We start from the raw sequence: 20,781 nt of genomic DNA on the forward strand, positions 1-20,781 counted from the left end.
TATGAATAAAATATACAATAACTAAGAAAATAAAGAAATTGAAATATTAATTCGTATCTCGGAACAACCTATACAGAGGAAGTAAATCCTAAATTTGTTTTTTTATGAGTTCTGCATATAGTATGCCTCTACTGCATTAGACAGTAGGGGCAACTATGGCTTGCTTTATATATATAAATTATATAAATGTATGTTATATGTAAATTACATATATTATATGTAAATTATATATATTACATATATTATATATTATGTTTAATTATATATTATACAAATGTCAAAATATATATTCTATAAACATTTATATCATATATACTTATATATATTTTTATATATATTTATAAAACAATCATATATATATCAACTATCAAATACTTTCCTTGTCCTATCATTTTTCCCCATTATTTGTCAAAAATTGCATATCCTTTGTTCTGTTACTTGTCCTTCTTGTGAAAAAACTATGTTTTTAAATGAGCATTATAAAGGATGTTGTGCATATAGGTTTGTGCACATTTTCCCATCTGCTGGAATATTTGTTTCAGGTGAGCTACTAGGCATCTGTATCATATGAAGAAAATGTGAACTTGCACCCTTGCTTTTCATAATTACACTAGCCAGTAGTCAGCTTCACAAGTGTGTGTTCCTTTGTTTATTGAAGACTTCCAATGGCAGTTGTTTAATTTAATTAATAATCAGCATCATAAACAAGTGGTCACATGCAGCTTATAACTTATCCTCTCGAGAGAAAAAGCACTCTTAACAATTCACCTAAGTCTAATTCAGATGAGGCAACTGTTTCTTAACTCAAATTAAGATTCCTGACTTGAGGATGCAAATAAAAATTCCACCTCTAGTTTTCTATGTACACCCAGTGCCTAAATCTGATGTCCAATCTCATGTAAAGAGATACACTTGGTCAATATTGAATGCTAGGCCATCAAGTTATATAACTTCTAAAACATAGAAATATTCACATCTCGTAACCAGTTCCACCTAACAAACATTGCTTTAGCTGTTATTACTCCCCAGGACAAATCCTTTGAGCCAGAAAGACACATTAAAAAATCTGAACACATTTTCTAGCTGCCTGTGTCCCCATTTTCCAACACACATTTAATTAATTAGGAAATGCTGTCATAGGTTTATGGATTCTGTTTCTTTAATTCACTTAAAGATTTCAAGTCTTTTTTCATATAGCTGCTGCATAAAGTTATAAAATCACAATAAAAGATAGAAAAAAAATCTCTTAGTCTGCTATGTGATATTGTCAAAGAGGTCAAAATGTCAAGCAGAATATAATTTGCTGATGAGGGATTCTGCAATGGATTAAACCACCTTAAACTGGGGAAATTAATCCAAGTCGCGTCCTTAAAAAATCTCCTCAGTCAACAATAACTAAAGCTGAAAGTGAAATACTATCAAAACCAATTCTATGTCCCTTTTTAGAAACTAAGCACAAATATTTAGATATAATTATCTACTGATATGCATACATATAATCTTTATGGCAAACCTACATCCTATTTCCTTAGTAAAAATAGTTCTTAGATAATTTTTGTTAAAAACGCAATTCCAAAGTTTCTTTATTTGAGTTTTAAAATTTACTTAAGTTGGTCCAATTGAGCAGCAGGGAACACAAGAAAAGAAGAGAAAAATGTCAGGTGATTTTAACTATCCTTAGAGGAACAAAGTCAGGAAAGACTCTGGAGAGAAGATCTGGTCTGTCAGCTGGGGAATACCTCCCCGTAGTAAGTTAAGGTTGTTAAGGTTTCAGGAGGACATGAACAAAGATCCTGGCTATTCTTGGGAGTGAAGAGTGTGAGAGGACAGTCCTCCTACTTCTGGAATTGATAACTATGTTGAACTAGTAGGCTACAAAGACAAATTCAGGAAAAGGAAATATGCTCACTTTCTCTACAAATAGTACCATATGGGACTCCCACCATCCAGGTGGGGGCTAATGGAGCAATTTACTCTAGACATCCCAGCAGTTTTTTCACAACATGCATGTACCTCAATAATCATTGCTATTTATTTTTCCAAAACTTTGTAGCTTATCTCCCATCTGCACAAAGTCATTCATATGGCTGAAAATCTCATTCTAAATGCTTTCAAAAATGTGTTTTCACTATTACACATTAGGTCAGTGCAAAAGCATTCCAGGGAGGAAAAAGTGATTCCCCCTAATACTCACATTATGCTCCTTTAAGGAATTACTTCCTTTAATAGTCTATGACGTATTTAATATGAAAACCTTGCCATACAGTCATTCATAATGCAGAGGCTGAAATTCTGGCTTTAAAGGAAACATTTAAGAGGAAATTTACAGCCCTCTTTAAATACCTTATAATAATATTTTCGGACTAATAAACACTACTACTTGAGCCCAGAAACAATACCAAAAAAGCTAACATTAAAAATCTCAACTTTACAAGAACACACTGCCAGCTTCCTCTTAAGAGGAAGCACAGTAGCAATTTTCTCCCTTCAGAACTTAATCAAACATTTCCATTAAAAAGTAGGTAAATCTTGCCATCATCACATTACCAAAAATAATAATAATAATCCAATTACTGTATCACATACATAAACCGCTAAATCCTAACCAAATAAAACAACTTAACCACTAGAAAACAAATCATAAATTTCCTAAAGAAAAAAACACAAACTTTTAATCCATTAATCTATTATGCATAGATTCCAGGAAAGCACACAGAAACAGATCCAAAATACATTTAATAAAACAACACAAGGTACTACCCAAAGCATCAATAACTACTTGTGTCTACTTACAGCCTGTATAGCTTCGCGGTCCCAAGAAACAGCAACTCAGGAAACAGCTGAAGGTGATTTCTGTTTAAACGCCTTTAGAGAAAACAAAAATAAAGCTTATGTTACACAGAAAATACCCAACAATGAGACTGTGATTTGGTAGTGTCATGCCTCATCCTGTATTTCAGAAAAGAATGAAATGACATTCAAGAGAATTCAAGCATTGCAAATCAAAAGTTGGTTACACCTTTTGTTACATGACTCTTTAAAGCAGTTTTTCATTGTGCTTACTATGATGATGATTACTGGGGTCTAAACTCCAAACTCAAAGCCTGTGCAACATCAGTCAACCAGAATATACACAACAATAAAGGATTTTTGTGACTCAGTCTTAGGCGCCTAAGGTAGGTGACTTCAATATCCAGCAGAAATACCACAATAAATGGTATCTAAAATAATCCATACACAGTCCCAATTGGCCTAAAATCTCAGCCAAGGAATTGTGGGGAGATGGAAATTTTAATTTTTTTAGCTTTTCATTTAGTTGGGAGAAAAAAAAAAAAAAAAGGCATGAGAAATTGTCAGCATGATTTGTCCCGTAGGCAAAATCAGGAGAATACCAACCCAGAGTTCAAACCTCAACCCACAGCTTCCAATCCTTAACTGAATTTAAGGCTCAGCAGTATAACTAATAGTGGTGTCAAATCTGTTTAAGTAATGTTTTAAAATGTCTAAGTAAATTGGAATGTTGTAAATGTTTTAAAGAAGAGTGTGATTCCAACTCTAACTCAATTTAAGCCCTGATGCTTGGTATGCACACCTGTTAAAGAAAGAGTGGGCAAATACTATCTCTGATGTAGTCATATCCCAATCCCATCTGTTTTAAGTGTACAATTTAACATTTAATTTAAAATAACTGTCTATTTCTCTGCTTTTCCCAAATCTAAATAAAACGATAAAGAGCTGATGTAACATTTTGCACTCAAATGACTTACAAGCTGCCTAGCTCGAGAGGGATAGAGGCATATTATATAGTATAGCTTCTGGATATAGGTCCAGAAAGTAATGCCACACTAGGAAAGCAGAGGTATTTCTTAAATTTTAAAGGTAAATATTAAAAGGGACAGGAAAAGAGGGCATATCAATCTTGACATATTGAAAGGGTCATCGGGCAGATGCAGAATTATGCTATTTAGTCTCCAGAGGGCAGAAATGGGCCCCCGGTTGTAACTCCTAAGAAATTCAATTATATAGAAGATCTTTCTAAGAACTAGCTATTAAGAAATGGAAACTCTCAACTCCTTATCTCAAAATGTATTCAAGCAGAGGCTATGAGTTGTGGTTTTTTTTTTTTTTTTTTTTTTTGGAAAATGATATAATTTTAAAAAATCCTGTTTGTAAGTGAGAAGCTAGACCAGGCAAACTTCAGAACTTCTTTCCATTCTAAAAAATGCCATGAAGCAATGATGGCACCATAACTTTATGTGAACTCAGAAGGAAGTTGGTCATCTACAGAAACATTCTCAGGCCCTAATAAAATGCATACTAATAAAAAGTATGCCAAGACAAGTAGAGGCAAATAGTAAAATTAGTGGTAAAAGAGTGAATTTACTTCCCACTTACACTATTTTTTTGAATGAAGCACATAACAAGGTAAAATTTAAAGTCAAATCAAAAGCTTTTATTTATTTGTTCTCTGTTAGGTATGATTTTGAAGAAAGTGTACTTCCAAAGTCTAGCATTATACAATTTCAATGAAATGCAGATTGTTACTTTGTTATATTTCCTTCTAAAAACAGATTACAAATATTTGCAACAGTGGTAATGAGATTTTTTTCTAGGAGTGCAACCACTCTTGGAAGGACCTCCATTGTTCAAAGAGCCAATTCCAATTTCTAAAACAGCAGAAATGTGCTCTCATGATGTGATCCAAACCACCAGATTTACCAGCCTCATTTGTTATTCTCTAGCCAGAGCAAGCACTCTCGGCAAGCCCCCGGGTCCTGCAGAGGCAGTTCTCTTTATGAAGTGCTTCTCCTTTTCTCCAAATGGTGCTTTCTTACATCCTCTGTGAACCTTCCCCTGATTCTCCTACAAATAGTGCTTCTCTTGGCTGTGTCCCCACAGCATCTGATAAGTAAGGGTCCCTTACACTGTGTAATATTTATTCATGTACTGGTCCCTTTCCCACTAGGCTGTGAGCTCTTCAAGCATAAAGACTAAATCTTTGTATTCTCTTCCTTCTTCCCTGGCACTTAGTAAGTTTTGAACCATATGAAAAGCCAAAGAGAGCAGCCTGCTCTCAGTCAACATTTCCTAATCTCTGGCCCTTAGTAGGTTCTTAGGAAACGCTGAATGAGAACAGCGTTGTGTAGTATTTTGATATATTTCAGCAAGGCCCTAGCATTTACATTTTGTATTAAGCCAACATTCCTCTGGCATTCTCCCTGAGGCACCTGCCTTGAGTTTGATGCCACTCTCTGGCTGTCAAACCTGCTTTGAGATGTCCCAGACAGTAGTTTTCTCCTTTCCATTCCATCAACATCCTTGGTGATGTGATTCTCAACATCACCTAGAAGCTGGAAAGAATTCAATGTGTTTAAACAAATTCAGATATATAAGTGAGTAACAGCTGCTACCAGCTTTCTTGTTAACGGGTCTACATCAGTATAGTTTCATATATTGTGAGAAAGCAGATTTTTCAGGTTGGATACAAGAAGTGTTATTTTTTCTTAATTATTATCCTTTTCTTATTCCCAGTGGTTCCTAATTCACTGTGTAAGTAGTAGCTAACACATATTCTAATTCACTGTGTAAGTAATAAGCTTACTAGGTGATGGCCACTATTCTGAGAGGTTTATACAAGTTATCTCATTCACTCTTCACCACATCCCCGTGAGTAAGTACAATTCTCACTGCTGTTCTGGAGAGAAGAGCAGAGCTCAAAGACATAAAGCTAGGGCCTGAATGAAGGTGGTGTGACACTAAAACATACCCTCTGAATCACTCTTCTGGAAAAAATACAGTCTAACATTCCTAAACAATAATTCAGAATAATATAATGCTGAAGCTTTCCTTTTCACCTATATTCCCTGAGGCAAAACATAGATTTATTTGATCCATTTCTTAGGTATCTATGAACTAAGCAACTGTAAATAAAACAAACTTTTATTTTTTAAAAAAGCTAGCTCTGTGTTCAGCTCATGGTTTTAAACACCTGTTGAAAATTAGGTATTTTAAATTTCAGAAAAAAAATGAAAATATATATGAAGCACTCCTCTCCGAATTCAAGTAGTTTATAATTATTTCAGGAAAGTTATTATGAGTGATCTTTATAATTTTTGTTTTTAGGATAAGACAAGGTGGTATCACACAAAAAGGACAGATGACAGTAAGGAATGTGGTAATATGGATACAACAAAACAGTATACGTTTCCTTTTTATTGTCTTTAAAGCAGTATCAAGACACTTTTGGCTCCACTTTTTCTATTCTCTCTTCCATCCATACTAAGTCTAAATGGTTATACAAACATTAACATAAAAAGCAAAACTTTCAAAATATTAAATAAAGATAGGATGCTTGTACAATCACCAGAAATTAAATCCTTAAATTAAAGAACACATGTAAAATCTAAACTTATTTTAAAGACTATTAAGGTATATAACAATTGCTAAACAGAGCTAGAGAAAAAGTAGCCTAGCTTTTAATGTGACAGAAATTTGCTTAACAGCTTGAAGATGATCGTGTCAGAATAAGATCTCTAACATAAATGAGTTGAAGTTAAATCTGATGGTTCCAGAACAGGAAACAGCATGTAGTGAATTAAAGATATCACAGAGGATTATTTATGGGAGGCAACATAAATTAGCTTTGTTAAACAGACCAGGTGAGTCAATTATCACTGTTCAGAGCACAGACACTCAATGGTGTCAAAGAAGAGACAGAGATATAATGATACCTAAGTCATGTGTCCTCAACCCTCGATGGAATCTGCCCATAAGATTCCAGAAACGTTTGAAAATTCTCTAGACGCCAATTCACAGTTTCAGAAAGGTGTGTAATGTATGTCTCTGAGATACTTTCTCTCAGGGCAAAGACGAGAAGGGATTCCAGTAACTGTTTGCTCTGTGCTACCAGCTATTTTTGAGTCTGACTTTCAGAGGAGTGAATGATCTTTCTGCATCGCACAAAACACCACTGGCCTCTCAAATACTGATTCTTAACAATCTCAATTTGAAGGGCAGCCTGAACATATTGATAAACATTGTTTTGAATTATTATCTGCCAGCTGTGTATGTGACCCTTGTCCTTTAGCAGAGGTTATAGTCTCTTACTTTTTGCAACTCTCACCTAAATTCAATTAATGTTCACAACCTTCCATCTAATTCAAAACATAATATGAGAACAGTTTTACCAAAGCCAGTAAAATTTTGTGCTCCTTATTTACTTGTCAGTGTAAATATAAAGTGTTTTTAGCAGTGTGCTAGGTCTGTAATAAATGTTTGATAAATGCTGGCTTAAAGCCTACCATTTCTAACCTCCTATTTCCCCTACATGAATGATCAAGTGTAAAACTATTTAGCCCCCTCTTTTGCCACCTTCTCAGGTAAATTTTGACTTCTCTTATAAAAATGTTTTTATTCTAACATTTTCAAACCACGGATCTTAAAATTTATTTTGCATTATGTAAATAACATAAAGTTCACATTTTCAGCAGTGATTTCAATGACAACTTAATCTTTTGTATTCCTTGCTAGGGATGTCAACACTTATTAGCAAAATATTCCTCCCTCTTTTGTCCCCTTATTTCCTGGTATTTCTCTACATATTCAGAGAGACTATGAAAAATACTCTGAAATAACCATTGAAGGGTTGTTTACCTTTTCTTCACATCTCTTCTGTTGACCATATACTATGTTAGGAAGAACATTTTTTAAAAGTGTAATTATGACTGTAACAAGCCAAATGGATCATATATACACTTTAGCAGCTAAGATAAAATAATTCCTAAACTCAGCGATTGAGAAATAAGAGAGGTATGTTGAAATGCAGAATAATAGTTATTTAAGTGCTCTGTGCCCAGCATTTTGTGAAGCTATGTACATGATCATACTTATTGCCACTATGAGATATCATGATTATCCCTGTTTTAAAGATGAGGAAACTGAAATTTTGAAAGATGAAGCAAGGTGATCAAGATCACTCAGTGGAACTGAAACCAGGGATTTTCTGAAATCACTCTTCCCTCACGTTTCTGATTTCAAAACGGGAAAGGGGAGCTTGTATCTGGTTAGAAACCATAATCAACAGTACAACCAATGTGTATTTGCCTGGTATTCCATAAGACACCAAGCATTAGCAGATAAGATAAGATGTCGAAGAACAGAGATTTCTAGATAATCCACATTCTGTGCTTTTACTCTAGAACCTCAAACAGCAGCACAGAGCCACTGCTCCCAAACTGTCCATCTGTATTCAGAGTGTATGGACATTGCAGAGAGGACATCCAAATAATTTTCTGTAAATATTATAGTAAAGCCATATTGATGAGATCAAATCACAGCCCTATTATCAAGTTTTCGTTCTGAAAGCATTTTCATCAATATGCTTTCCAGTCCAGCAGGTAACACTTGGTTTGAAAAAAAGTAACGGCAATATATATGAAGTCCATGCAGAAATGTCTCTCTTTCCATGTGAAGTTGTGAAATTCAGTCTAGAAGACATAATTCAAGCAGAAAGGTATCCAAAAGAAATGAGAGAGGGAATTAAACGTAAAATATTTGACATTGGCTACTTCCACAAATACATTGTAACAGTGCAAACTAAACTACTCATTTCAGGGGAGGTATAAAGGACAGGGCATCCAGCAAACACTGTCACAAAAGAGGACCCAAAACAGATGTGGGAAAAATAAACACCCTCACTGCTTCAGAATTCATAAAATGGTCCACAAAGAGCAAACGGGCCTTCTCACCACCATTCAACCTCAAGGCACATAAAAAATGTTGCATGAGAAACTCTCTCAGATGGATTCAATGTTCTGCTAAACTTGTAACAGTGCACAGGGATTAAAGCTTTCCATGACCAGCGCCAGTAAACCTAATTTAAAATCGACCACGTTGCTTATAAATAGGTGAACATTACTGGCATATAATGGCTATGATATATTTTAGAACATTTATATTTTATGCTATGTGCATACTCAGCCTCTGTCACAGAGTTTGACGTGTCCTTTAAAGAGACTTTCCAAGAAAATGACTGCCATGATTTTAAACTTGTGTGGAAAGATACCAGAAAACAATTCTTTTGAGATGGGCTTGCATTCTTTTCCAAGGAGATTAGCACCATTAGACTGTCGTTCTGTTAAGAAAAGGTATGTGTTATGTGTTGCCTATAAACTTGTCGGATTAGTCAGAAGAGACTAATCCTTGATGAACAGAGAGCATGTCCAGATCCTTGATGAACAGAGGATAAATGATGCTTTCTTTCAGACCTGTTCCACAACATATTCTCTACTTGAACTCATGTGTAAAGACCTACAACAAAAACCCTACCACATCATACTTCCTCAGCCTCACTGACACTGTCTGTCCCATGCTTAGGAGTGGTATGTGTACGCAGGGAGAACTAATTCAGCATCACCTTAAACAAATGTGTCTTTTACATACCATCTCATTAGAATGTAGTGTTTAGTCAAATGTAGGCTGCACTGTAAAGGGACTTAGACTTTTCTAACTTAAAAAGAATATTTTCTTTATATCAACTTGGTGGAAAATTTAAATGTCTCAGTTAACAGCTTGACTGTTCAAGATTCCTTACATGGCTTTATCATAATAATATTTTCCGAGCTCATTTTCAAGCATCAATGAGTATCAAATGACAAAGCTAGTGGGAAAAATGTCATTTCAAACCCAATTATACTAATACTAGGAGAAGTTAAAGCAGTATTGGTCTTAAAAGCACACATTTACTAAGTATTGGTGGGGAAAGATGAACACTCCACACGCTTGCCTTTATTATTTTCACAATTTCCTTATTTTAAGGGTATAAGATGGTTTCAATGTTCACACAAAGCCTAATATCCAAGACTTTTTACAGTATGCTACTGATTCTTACCAACATAACCTAGGCATATATGCATTTCACTTTTCAGTCTTAGAGTAAATAATAAAATGTCCCATAACAACCCTAAAAATTTTCAAAAACTTTCCCATACTTTTGCATTTGTATTATCAAGGAACTTTCAAAAGAAGATAATTTTCACTAGTGGAACCCCGACATGGTCTGGGCCCCCCTAAAAGGCCATAAAATAGAACTGAATGACTGTAGTATCTAATCCCATAAACCATGTGTGAACAACAGAATTTTACACAAGCCCACAGCATTGCTGGGTCCCAGTGTTATTTTTTTAACCCTCTAGGGCATTATGCAGCCTCAAAAAAATCTCAAATTAATAATTTTGCATGGAGAATTTATTGCAGATATACACAGGTATCTTCCTTGAGGTATATAAAAGAAATATACTTCCTAAGTGTCCTGATTCTTACTGCAGCTTATATGTGACCTTTTTTTCCGAATTTCCACTGAATTAACTGGCCATCTAGGTATAGCACATTTCATTTGAAAATTTTTTTGATTAAGCAACAGGAGCTCTGCTAATACAATCTATATGAGGCACATTCTGAAGGCTTCATTTTCATCCCAGATAAACAGGTACCGCTGGCAATACAGAGCATCCTAGGAAATATGACTCTGCACATGTTAGGTCTGAGAGTGCAGAAACAAACTGTCAAAACAGAAAATAATGTGTGCTCGTGGTATGCAGACATGATTACAACTTCCTCCTTTTACAGTGATGCATAACCACATTCTGACAATGATGTGTCATCTCATGTTGCAAGAGAATGAAGGGCAGGGGAGGGAAGGAGCTAGTTAGAGAGGTAAGGAAGAAAGAAACTAAAAGGGAAGAAAAGAAGGAAAGGAGGGAGAGGAGGAGAAAAGAAAGGAGGAGGTATGTTACTATTAACTCCTTGACGGTTTATCTGAAAATGTTGTATTTCATCCACTCTTTGAAAGGGAAAACTATCTTTTATAGCTATAATGCTTTGATTTGCAAATAATGACTGTCATTCCATGCTACAATTAAATTCAAATCAACAACATGACTGTTTCTTGCAGACTAAAAAGCTGAATTTTTTAAAAAGGTACAGATATTTATCTTCTGTTTTCAGATTTTTCTATAGATAAAGTTAAAAGTCCATCAACATAAAATAAAATAAAAAGAAAAACTTTCAACTATGAAATATTCACAAAATGTAATTTATAATTGTTTTATCATTTTAAAATGAAAACAACTTAAAACCATAAATTACACACGAATAAAATCAATGTTTTTATTTTATTTTGTTCTTCATACAAGGAATAAAAATTAAATCACTATTCAGTATATAAATGGGATTTACAACAAAAACCTAATTGTACACCTTTTTCATAATTTGGAGTTCCAATTTTAAATTTCACAACTAAATTGTTAAAAACCATATAAATTTATACAATACATAGTAAAAAGTTAATTTATTGATTTCTTCTTGTCTCTCACATTGTCTCTTGCAGCTTTTTGAAAAAGCAAGCAATTTTTTGGTGTTAACGACACTAACTAAAATAAAGATATATACCATAGGCCATAGCAGTTTGATTATGGAACTCTCTGGGTAGTTTGGTTTTTTTAATTTTTTAAATCAATACACTGAACAAAATTTAAAATAGTTTGTTTCACAATAACTTGAATGCATTCCTTAGCAAACCTGCCTTACCATTTAATGTATTTAAAAAAAAAAAAATATTTGAAAAGTGTATCCACAATGTTCCTAAGAAATGGTTTTGAATTCCAGAGTCCCAAGGAGATGAATTGGCTGTCAGATAACAATGTGCTTCCATCAGATGGACTTGGCAGTTGTAAACAAAAGGAATTTTCTCAGCTTTTCCTCACAAATATGAAATATTTGCTCTTGGCCAACAGCTGGGGTGATTTAAAGAAGTCCTGCATATATATTAGTTTTCATTCAAAATTACAAATCCTCCTCCCACTCTGAAACATCTGACTTAGTCTTAGTAGAACAGAAAATTGTTCTGAGATGAAGTGACATTCCCAGAGGAAGTAAAAGTCAAAAAATAGTACCTACTTACAACTCTAATCAAATTTCAGAGCATATAGCATCTGGTTAATAAGTTTTAGGAAAAGTTAATTTATTCAAGATGAAAGTTCAGACAACACTCTGAAGTGACTTGAAAAAGAATGAGAAAGTTTGTTTAGTTCTAGTGTTCCTGAAAATATGTAAAACAACAATATAACCAATATAGAGACCGCATAAAAAGCCATCAAAACTCCTTCAATGGTTTGGAAGTTAGCAACCAAACTCAAGATACTTTCCTGTGATGACTAAAAGTTATTCTTGAAAACATAAAGTTTAAATGACAATTTAAATTATCTATTCATTTTAGCAAACATTTGAATTATATTGATGCTTTCTTAAAGATTAAAATATCTTTGCAAGTTACTTACTGGGAATTAGCTAATCATACAGTCTATGAAGGAGATCAAACAATAAATACTTTCAGAGTATTTTTTATATATTTAGAGATAGGCTGTGAACTTATAAGCTTTGTTATGAATGCAACCAAATGTTTACCAATTTTTATTTACCTCTAAAATTAGTTGAAAGTAGTGATTTAAAATTTATTTTGAATTCCACAATTACAGTCCTTGTATTGTAATATTTATCATAGAGAAAGACTAATAGTAAAATAAAGTAGACATTTCTGTGTTTTACTTGCGGTGATAAAAATATAGTCTTAATTTTATAAATATCTTGGAAGGGGACAAACCATTTTTCTTCTTATGGATAATTACAGGGAATTAACTTCTGCCCTTTTGCCCAGTGAACCTGAATATGTATTAAGCCTAAAATGAACATTAGATTTTATTATTTCTTGAAAAAAATATTTTTACTTAAAGTGATTATTAAGGCAGGCATGAAAACTTATTAAAATAATTGTTGCTGCCTTTACTAGAGCTTTCCTTTGCCTTCAAAATGCAAACATATCAAACCTGAATAATCAAGACATCTAAGACATACAATTCATACTTCGAATTAAAAAGTCTGTAATTTATCTTAATTATTTCAGACAGAGGTTTTGTCTTTTGCAGATATATACTGCAAACATTTTTAAAGTCCTCAAGTAATATGTAAAAAAAGTATCTTAAAATCTGAAGTCTACATTTAATCTTCTTGGGAAGGAAACCAACTTTCAATGACCACAATATGACAACACAGTTCTTACTTTCATAATATTTTTCCAGAATAAATATTTTTGAAGCTAGTATAGAATAAAATACAACTGTGTAAAGTATTAACAATAACAATGTTCACCACGCTAAATATCAAAAAGCAAATCTTTATCAGTAAAACATAAAATATTTCATCAAATGTCACTGATGACACACAAAGCACCACCATGAAAATGAAAATAACGATTAGCAAAACTACTCTCTTCCCTAATGCACCATTAATGCAAATAAAAGTGCCACCTTTCTTCCTACATGAGCAAATAAAACAAATCAAATGAAGAATAAGAAATGCTTGTACATCTTGAAGTACCAAAGCAATGATTATCAAGGAAATACATGTCTCAGAAAAGTAACTCTGTGTTTTTGAGCTTAATTACAAGTTAGAACCATTTATTCAAGAACTGTATTTGTCATAAGTTAGTCTGAAAACCAATGATTCACCCTCCTTTTTCTGCAAATTTTCAAAACCTAAGACACGAAATTGAAGACATGATGCTTAAAATTTAAGTGTTTTTTAAAAACACAGTTATGTTGTCATAACTTCGGAATTAAAAATACTTACAGTCTCTCTAGTTCTTTAAGATCCTGGAATGCTCCTCTTTCAATGGTGCTAATCTTATTCTCCATAAGCTGACTGAAATGCAAAATATAACATGCTTCTTAATGTTACCACTCACCATCTGAATAAATTTCAATTCAGCAACTGAAGACTTGTAAACTCTTCCCCTTTATAAAGTTAAATTTTGCTCTGAGTTGAGATCCAATATCAAATTTAATAATAATATATCTGAGTGTACTCATGGAAGGGAAATAGCAGGGTCCGCACCACAAAACTTAATACCAATGCAGTTTCTCATGAGATTTACCAGTCAAAACTTTGACCCTTAAACTAATAGTGTATCTGAAGAGTAATCCTTCACACTGAAGCTTTGATAGCTTTTTTTGGTACACTGTTTTTCAACTTAACCAAAGAATCAAAATACAGTAATTCATCATACACATACTTCAATTCTGACATGGATACACATCAGCAACTGGAATAATTTGTAGTGACCAAAAACTGTCTCTTAAAACTTAGAACACTGAATGCACAATGGTCAAAACTGTATGGCTACTGGGATGTCAATATTTACAATCCTGTGGGTGAGAACAATTTAACATTACATTGACTCCCAAGTGGTGGTTTACTCACAGCTAATTTAACCCACTAATTAAAGAAGTAATCATATTGCAACAATTTTATAGAAGCTACAGAAACACAAAATATTAAAAACTCAAAATATGACTAATGGATCATTATAAACTCTGCTGAAAAGTTTGAATGGTTGATTTTAATGCTTGAAATCAGATTTTTGCAAAAAAAAAAAAGGAATCCTTTTGTTATTAATAATAAAATACAGATCCACTTAAATATTTTAGTTAATTTCAAATCCTAAAAGTATCAAATGTTTCTTTTTACTTATTCATTTTGTGAAAACAATTATTCAACATTTTTATATGCATAAAGTGCTTAGGGTATGGTATAACAAAGATCTGAGGTCATTTCTGGATTATTGGTTCTGTGGCATGCTTCCAACCTTAAAAAAAAGCCCCAACTTTTATTAAAGGTTGTAGTACAATGATAAACACACAAAAAAGGAAACCATGAACTTTTAAATTTTTTATGTTACTGTCATCAGAATAGTTATAAAAACTGAGACCAGCAATGACTCAAAATATGCAACCTTAAAAAAAATTATTAAAAAATACAGAGGATGCACTTACAGAACTCTTAGGTGTCTAAGACCAGCAAAATCTGTCTTCGTAATTCTTGTGATGTTATTTCCATTTAAATCCCTAAGAGAAAAACCAGAAAGTAAAAGCTCCATTTTACTTCTATGTGAACCTGCTTCAAGTAAAGTTTAGAGTAAATCAGAACTAAAAGTTAATTCAATTACTAAAGTAGTGTACAAAGTATGTAGGAAGGAGAAGAGGATAACCTTTAAAAGGATATTTTTAAAATGACTCAACACATTTGCAAAGTTCATTCTTGCTGGCATATGACAAGAAAATGAAGTGGTTACATTATCACAAAAAAGTTTGCTGTGTGTGATTGTTGTGTTTTGTTTATGGGAGAGTGCTTTCCATTTTTGTTTCTATAAGGATTGTATATTAATTTCACAGGTATTCTACTATTTTACTATAATTGTTAGGCATCCCCCCCAAAAAAAGTTCCCTTCAGGAGGTTAAATACTCAATTTTCTCATGCTATTTAGGAAGAAATTGTATAAAAATTCAGAACACTATCCTTAGGTAGCATGGTGGTGAAACTTCCCAAGGCACAGAAAAAAAATTAGTGCCATCAAAATAACTGCACTTAAAAGACTTGCATTTCTAGGCATTTACCTTCCAACAAGTCTGTTTGTATAAAAACTTAACTCTTCATTTGCAGCTCAGGGAACCCCGCTGTGATTGTAAAGTGAAAACTACTAGCAGGGGCAAGAATGGAAATAGTATTCAGGCCCTAACATTTTTGTTCAGATTTCTGCAGCACTTTTCCTTCAGGAGTCACGATCTCCTTTTCTGGCATTTCAGGTCAAGATCTAAACTTGCCCTGGTTCCAATCATTTCAAGTAAAACCAGGCTTTGCTGCGGTTTGAATGCTCTTCATAGAAGCAAGCACTCTATCACCTTTGACTCTACAACATCATGTTTGAAATGTTTCCATGATAGAATTTTACAAGTCAGCACCCAGTAAACTATTTTCTGGAAACTTTTTGTTGATCTCTCATAAGGATGTATATTTTTTCAAGGACCTGAAACTCAATTGCTACGTCCCCCTTCACCCCCACCCACCCAAGCGCATTCTCTTTTTGTTGAGTAAGACATGTTCGTGCTTAAACTTCAAACTGTCCTGAATGGCATGAAATGACAAATGCTAAAACAGAATTCTGCGTGGCTTCTCCTTCTTTCTACGCAGCCGACTTTTCCATGCTAAGCAGAGTACCATGCAGTTGTTTCTAAAACTGTTGGGCTATTCGATATAACAAGAATCTCCACCCCCACCCCCAACCCTACACAAATGCGGATCGAATCCCGACAAGGCATCCCTAGTAGAGTCCCGATTTGGCCAGCTCGGAGAGGTGAGGAAGGAGTAGGGGTAACCTAGTGAGGCTGGGGGTAGAGAGCCATTTGCAAAGGAAAAGGGGGCTCAACTTGGGCCGTAAAACTGAGGGCGAGAGAAATGGGTTGGATAAGAAGGGCGAGTTGAAGTGCAATGGGCTGCGAGGGTGGAGACGTGCGGGTCGGAGCGCCTCCTCTCCATCGCCCGAAACCCTTACCACCCCGGGGGCAAAAAGGTCGCGGGAGGAGTCCAGACGCGCTGGCCCCCGCCGGCCTAGCCCCGAGCCCTTCGCTTCCTCCTGGTACACACGCAACCGCGAGAGCGGAACGTGCCTAGGGCGGCCGGACTGGCGCGGGGCGGCGGCCTCGGCGTTCACAAAGAGAACGGCCTCCATGCTCCACTTCGCTGAACTCTGGAAGCGCCCCACCAGGAGCGCGTGGGCCGTCAACACCGGGTCTGCATTTACTTCTTCATTAGAGACTCGCAGAGACAGGGAGGCGGGGACGTCTGCGGGCAATAGAGCGCGAAGAGGGGAAGGCAGGGGAGCTGCTGCCACGTGAAGGGGCGCAGAAACTACCAGAAAGGTGGATGGGGACGCTGGGGTTCAGCAGGAAGGGCCGGAGCGGGCAGCGGGGCGCCGCAGGGTCGCCGCAGCGGTAAGACCCGGTTGGGCTGGTTCGCGCTGGAGAATCAGCACTAACTTCGCTTAACGGATGGGACACGGTCCTCCGTCGCAGTCGCCCGCTGAGACAAGTCCCTTGGGGCCTGACGCCGTCTTCCCCTCCCCGGAGAAGTGGGGAGCGGAGGGCTGCGCGCGGCTACTATGCGAGCTGTCGCCGTCCTGGGGCACCCTTCTCCCAGGCACTCCATGACCCCTTTTTCCTACTCTTCGCCCCCAGGAGGGTGACACAAAATCGGGGAGGGCAAGTTTCTCTCTTTTGAGTCTCCCTGCTATCCCCTCCGCGCCAGCCTGCCACAAGAGCGGGGACTGGGCTCTGAAACCGACCTGGAGTGCTGGCAATCGCAAGGTGACTCCGTTTATGGAGTCTGGCGAACAAAGTGGCGTCTCACTCGCCCCGGGCATCCTCCAGAACTTGTCCCCTATCTACCCGCTCCCCAGCCCCAGAAAACCAGCCCTCAAGGAGCTGCGAGTGGCGGGACGAGAGCAGGGGAGGGAGAACTAGCGCAGCTGCCAGGGGACCCGCCCCTCCTTGGACAGTGGCCCTTTCCTGGCCAGTGCCCTCCCGGAGAGCTCAACCCCAGGATGCGCATGTGGGACAGCTAGCGAGGGCTGCCCCAAGCACAGGACCCTGAGCTGCCAGGTTCCTCCAGGGGAGGCAGGGGTGCATGGCCCGGTTGGGGAGAGGGAAAGACTAAGAGCGCATACTCACAGTCTCTCGGTGTTGCGGGGGATATTCCTGGGCACGCTGCGCAGCGCCAGCCCGTGACAGTCCACTGTGCTGCCCGAGCAGGAGCACTGCGCCGGGCACGCCTGTGGTGCCACCTTGTTCAGGATCGCCAGCACTAACCCCAGCGACAGGGACAGCATCTGCCAGCCAACGCCGCGCATCTTTCCCCGCCACCTCCTTCCTCGCCGTCACTGGGGGCTTTCTTTAGCTTTATGCTCCGAGGGAACCGCGCAGTGTCTGAGGCCCAGTGTCCGGCGGGGCTAACAACCCAGAGTGCCAGGGGATATGTGCACAAAATAATATGGAACAAGACAGTAGAGCCCACTGAGGCACACGCCTCCCACCTCCCTCTCCACCCTCCTCTGGCAGAGCAGGAGCTCCTTGGGCAACTTTAGGTCCTGAGGATAAATCAGCCTGGCCAGGGCTGCAAGGAGACCCCAAGAGCAGCGGAGAGGAGATCACGCGTCTTCTGTCTCCCAAGGATGAACTTGGCGGTAAAAGAGCTGGGTCTTCAACGGCCGCGAAGATGCAGGAGCCGGTTGTGGGGGGGAGGGCGGTCCTCTGATCCCACGCACGCTTCTGCAAATCCGATGCCAGTGGGGAAGGTACGAAGCAGAAGAGGGGAGCTCAATAGGTATTATGGCCCCGATCAAAGTGGGGTTCCCGAAGCTAGAAGTCGCGGGAGCCCAGCAGGCCCGTAGCAGAACGCGCGGGGCAACTGGGCATGGCGCGCGGGGGCGCACGGGGCGGACGCGCAGTTCTGGGGGCGCACGGCTCTGGACTCTGCTCACTCACGCGGCCTCTCCCCCGCCCTCGGCTCCGCCGCAGCCTGGACCGGTCCTCGCGGTCTCCCGATAGCCAAGGATGGTTTACAAACACACATGCACTTCCCTGAAGGATGTCTGGGCAATCCCGCCTCCCGCTCGGCGTCCTTGGCGACGCTCTGCACCACGACCTGCCCCGAGGTCACGCAGAAAAGACAAAAGGGCAGTCGGGCCGCCGCAGCCGGGCAGAAATATCCACTAGTCAGCACCCCGGCGAGGAACTCCAAGAGGCCAAGTGGAGGACGAGAGCTGCTGCGAAGACTGAGTGGGGACTGACTGGGGGCGGACTTAAAGCCAGGCAGACCGGAAGGAGTGGAAAGGCAAAGGCCAAGGTTGGAGGTGTCAGCGTCCTGCTGGGGCGTACTGGAGAATGGCTCGGTGGCAGGTGGGCGGGTGGGATCCGCTACTCCAGGCACAGCCAGGCGGCAGCTGAATGGCAGTCGTGTGTGCGCGCGTGTCAGCCCCGTTTGTCTCCCGGATACACCGCAGCTCCGCGGCAGACACCTGATGGCAAAGGTGGAAGAAATAAGAGCCGGGTCCTGGAGGGCGCAGAGCCACGGCCGGCCCACGGCGGTCTCCCACTAGTGGTTCTTCCTTCTCAAAGTGCAGCAACTTTTCCCAGGCTTTGAATCCCGTCCCCCAAGGCCACAGTGGCGGTACCCCCGCCGGCGTCGCGACGCCGCCCGGCTCCAGGAGCTGCACCTGACGCGGCGGCCGCAGTCCCGGGTAGTCCTTCTCCTTCCAGCCCCTTCCCCTCTCCCGCTGCTTTCCTGGCCTCCCGCTCCAGGGAGCGAGGTGGGGGAGAGGGAGGGCGACGACTCAGAGCGGGGACTCGGTGGCTCTGCCGACTCCGGAGCCCCTGGCAAGTGTCTAAACAATAGGACGGACGCAGCAGCCCAAGTCTCGCTTGTCTGGAAGGAAGGTAGGTTGTTGTTGTAACTGGAGTTGTTCGCTGGGGCTGACTGGCGCTCAGCGCAGCCAAACAAAAACCCGGCCCGCGCCTCCGGAGCCGGCTGCGGGCCCCGGCGCTCCTCTTTCTGCTCAGCACTCCCGCCGTGCCCAGAAAGCGCGGCAGCTACGGCCTGCGCCTGGGCGCCTCGGGGCTCCCATCCCTCGCCGCCGCCTACTCCGCCGCCGCCGCCTTCTTTTTTTTAACCACAGTCTGCGGCAGCCACCACCGCCGAGCTCCGCCGTCCGGGCGCTTTCAAATAAATAACACCAAGTCCGAAGTTGAGCCGGCGCCGGCCTTATATAGCCGCCCGAGCCCCCGCCCCCCCCGACCCCGCCCCTCGAGGCCCGGCCCCGCCCCCTGGCTGCGCTCGGGGAGCCTGCACCTCGCGGGGGAGAGGGGAGAGGTGAGGCCAGGGCTGCTAACGCTGGGCGGAGGCGGCGGCTGGCGGCGCGCGTTCCCGTGCGCCCTGGCTCGCCCCCTCACTCCCACGTCCGGGCAAACTTTGCCCGAAGAAGGAGCCACCCGAGCCCCAGCCCCCAACTCCTTGGCCCCAGAGGTGACCCGGGCTCGGAGGTAGTCGTTTGCAGTGGCAGAATCGGGAGAGGGCGGCTTTGAACGCGGCTCATAAATAAACAGCCCTGCCAGTGCCTCTCCTGCAGCTTTTGCCATGCGATCCTTAAGGGGGCTGCTCACTGTTTGCAGCACAGCAAGAGACAGAGACACAGAAACAGAGAAATTATGATTTAAATTTAAGAAAAATCCTACCGAAATAGATCTGCCTGCGCTTACAGACACACACGTGTATTTTGGGGAGCTGAAAAGTTCAGTTTTTGCAAGTTGGAAAACAGCATTTTTAAACCTTCTTGCTTGCCTTTCTATCTCCAAGCCACCCCCTTCCGTTTAACCCTTCCTTTGTAGACACACACTTAACTACACCATGGTCAGCTGATGTCTTGGATATGCAATATGCTCACAAAACTCTTAAGAGCTTCACTGTATCTGTGTGATTTTTACTCTCTCATGAGAGAAAGGAGGGGAAAAAATAAATCCCTAGCAACGCACATTATACCAGAAGGTTTTCTTTATTTCAGGGCAGTTCTAGATTTTTTTTTCCCCCACTGTGTTTTGAAAGAGAATTTCCTTGTTTCATCTTGTCTCTTTAGTGTGACGTACGTCTGGCAACAGCTGCCCCTCTCGTCCCCCTTTCCCCCCAGCAAGAGCCAATGTCACTGTAAGTTTGAAATGACATCTAAATGACTCTACTCCTTCTCTTGGATTTAATACGCATCATCTTGTTGTTCTTCCTCCCATTTCTACTTTAAGAAGCTTTCCCTGGAATCTGTGCAAGTCCCCGCCTAATACCAGCCTCAGA

The 20,781-nt window shown here is 39.8% G+C and overlaps 1 protein-coding gene across 4 annotated transcripts in view; it reads right to left on the reverse strand.

Moving 5' to 3' along the window:
* The window catches only part of SLIT2 (slit guidance ligand 2), a 368,029-nt gene extending 348,348 nt beyond the window's left edge, over nt 1-19,681 (reverse strand). For 3 of the 4 annotated variants that reach the window (XM_023206993.2, XM_023206991.2, XM_023206992.2), the window contains exons 1-4: nt 17,616-19,681; nt 14,886-14,957; nt 13,684-13,755; nt 2,794-2,865 (exon numbers count right to left, since the gene is read on the reverse strand). In XM_023206993.2, the coding sequence (XP_023062761.1) occupies nt 2,794-2,865; nt 13,684-13,755; nt 14,886-14,957; nt 17,616-17,794 (395 nt within the window). In that variant the 5' untranslated portion in view covers nt 17,795-19,681. The remainder of the gene's footprint in view (nt 1-2,793; nt 2,866-13,683; nt 13,756-14,885; nt 14,958-17,615) is intronic. The other variant, XM_023206990.2, reaches the window with a different exon arrangement.
* Nucleotides 19,682-20,781: the final 1,100 nt, after the last annotated feature.

This window comes from Piliocolobus tephrosceles, chromosome 3, assembly GCF_002776525.5.
Source record: "Piliocolobus tephrosceles isolate RC106 chromosome 3, ASM277652v3, whole genome shotgun sequence".
NCBI lineage: Eukaryota > Metazoa > Chordata > Mammalia > Primates > Cercopithecidae > Piliocolobus > Piliocolobus tephrosceles.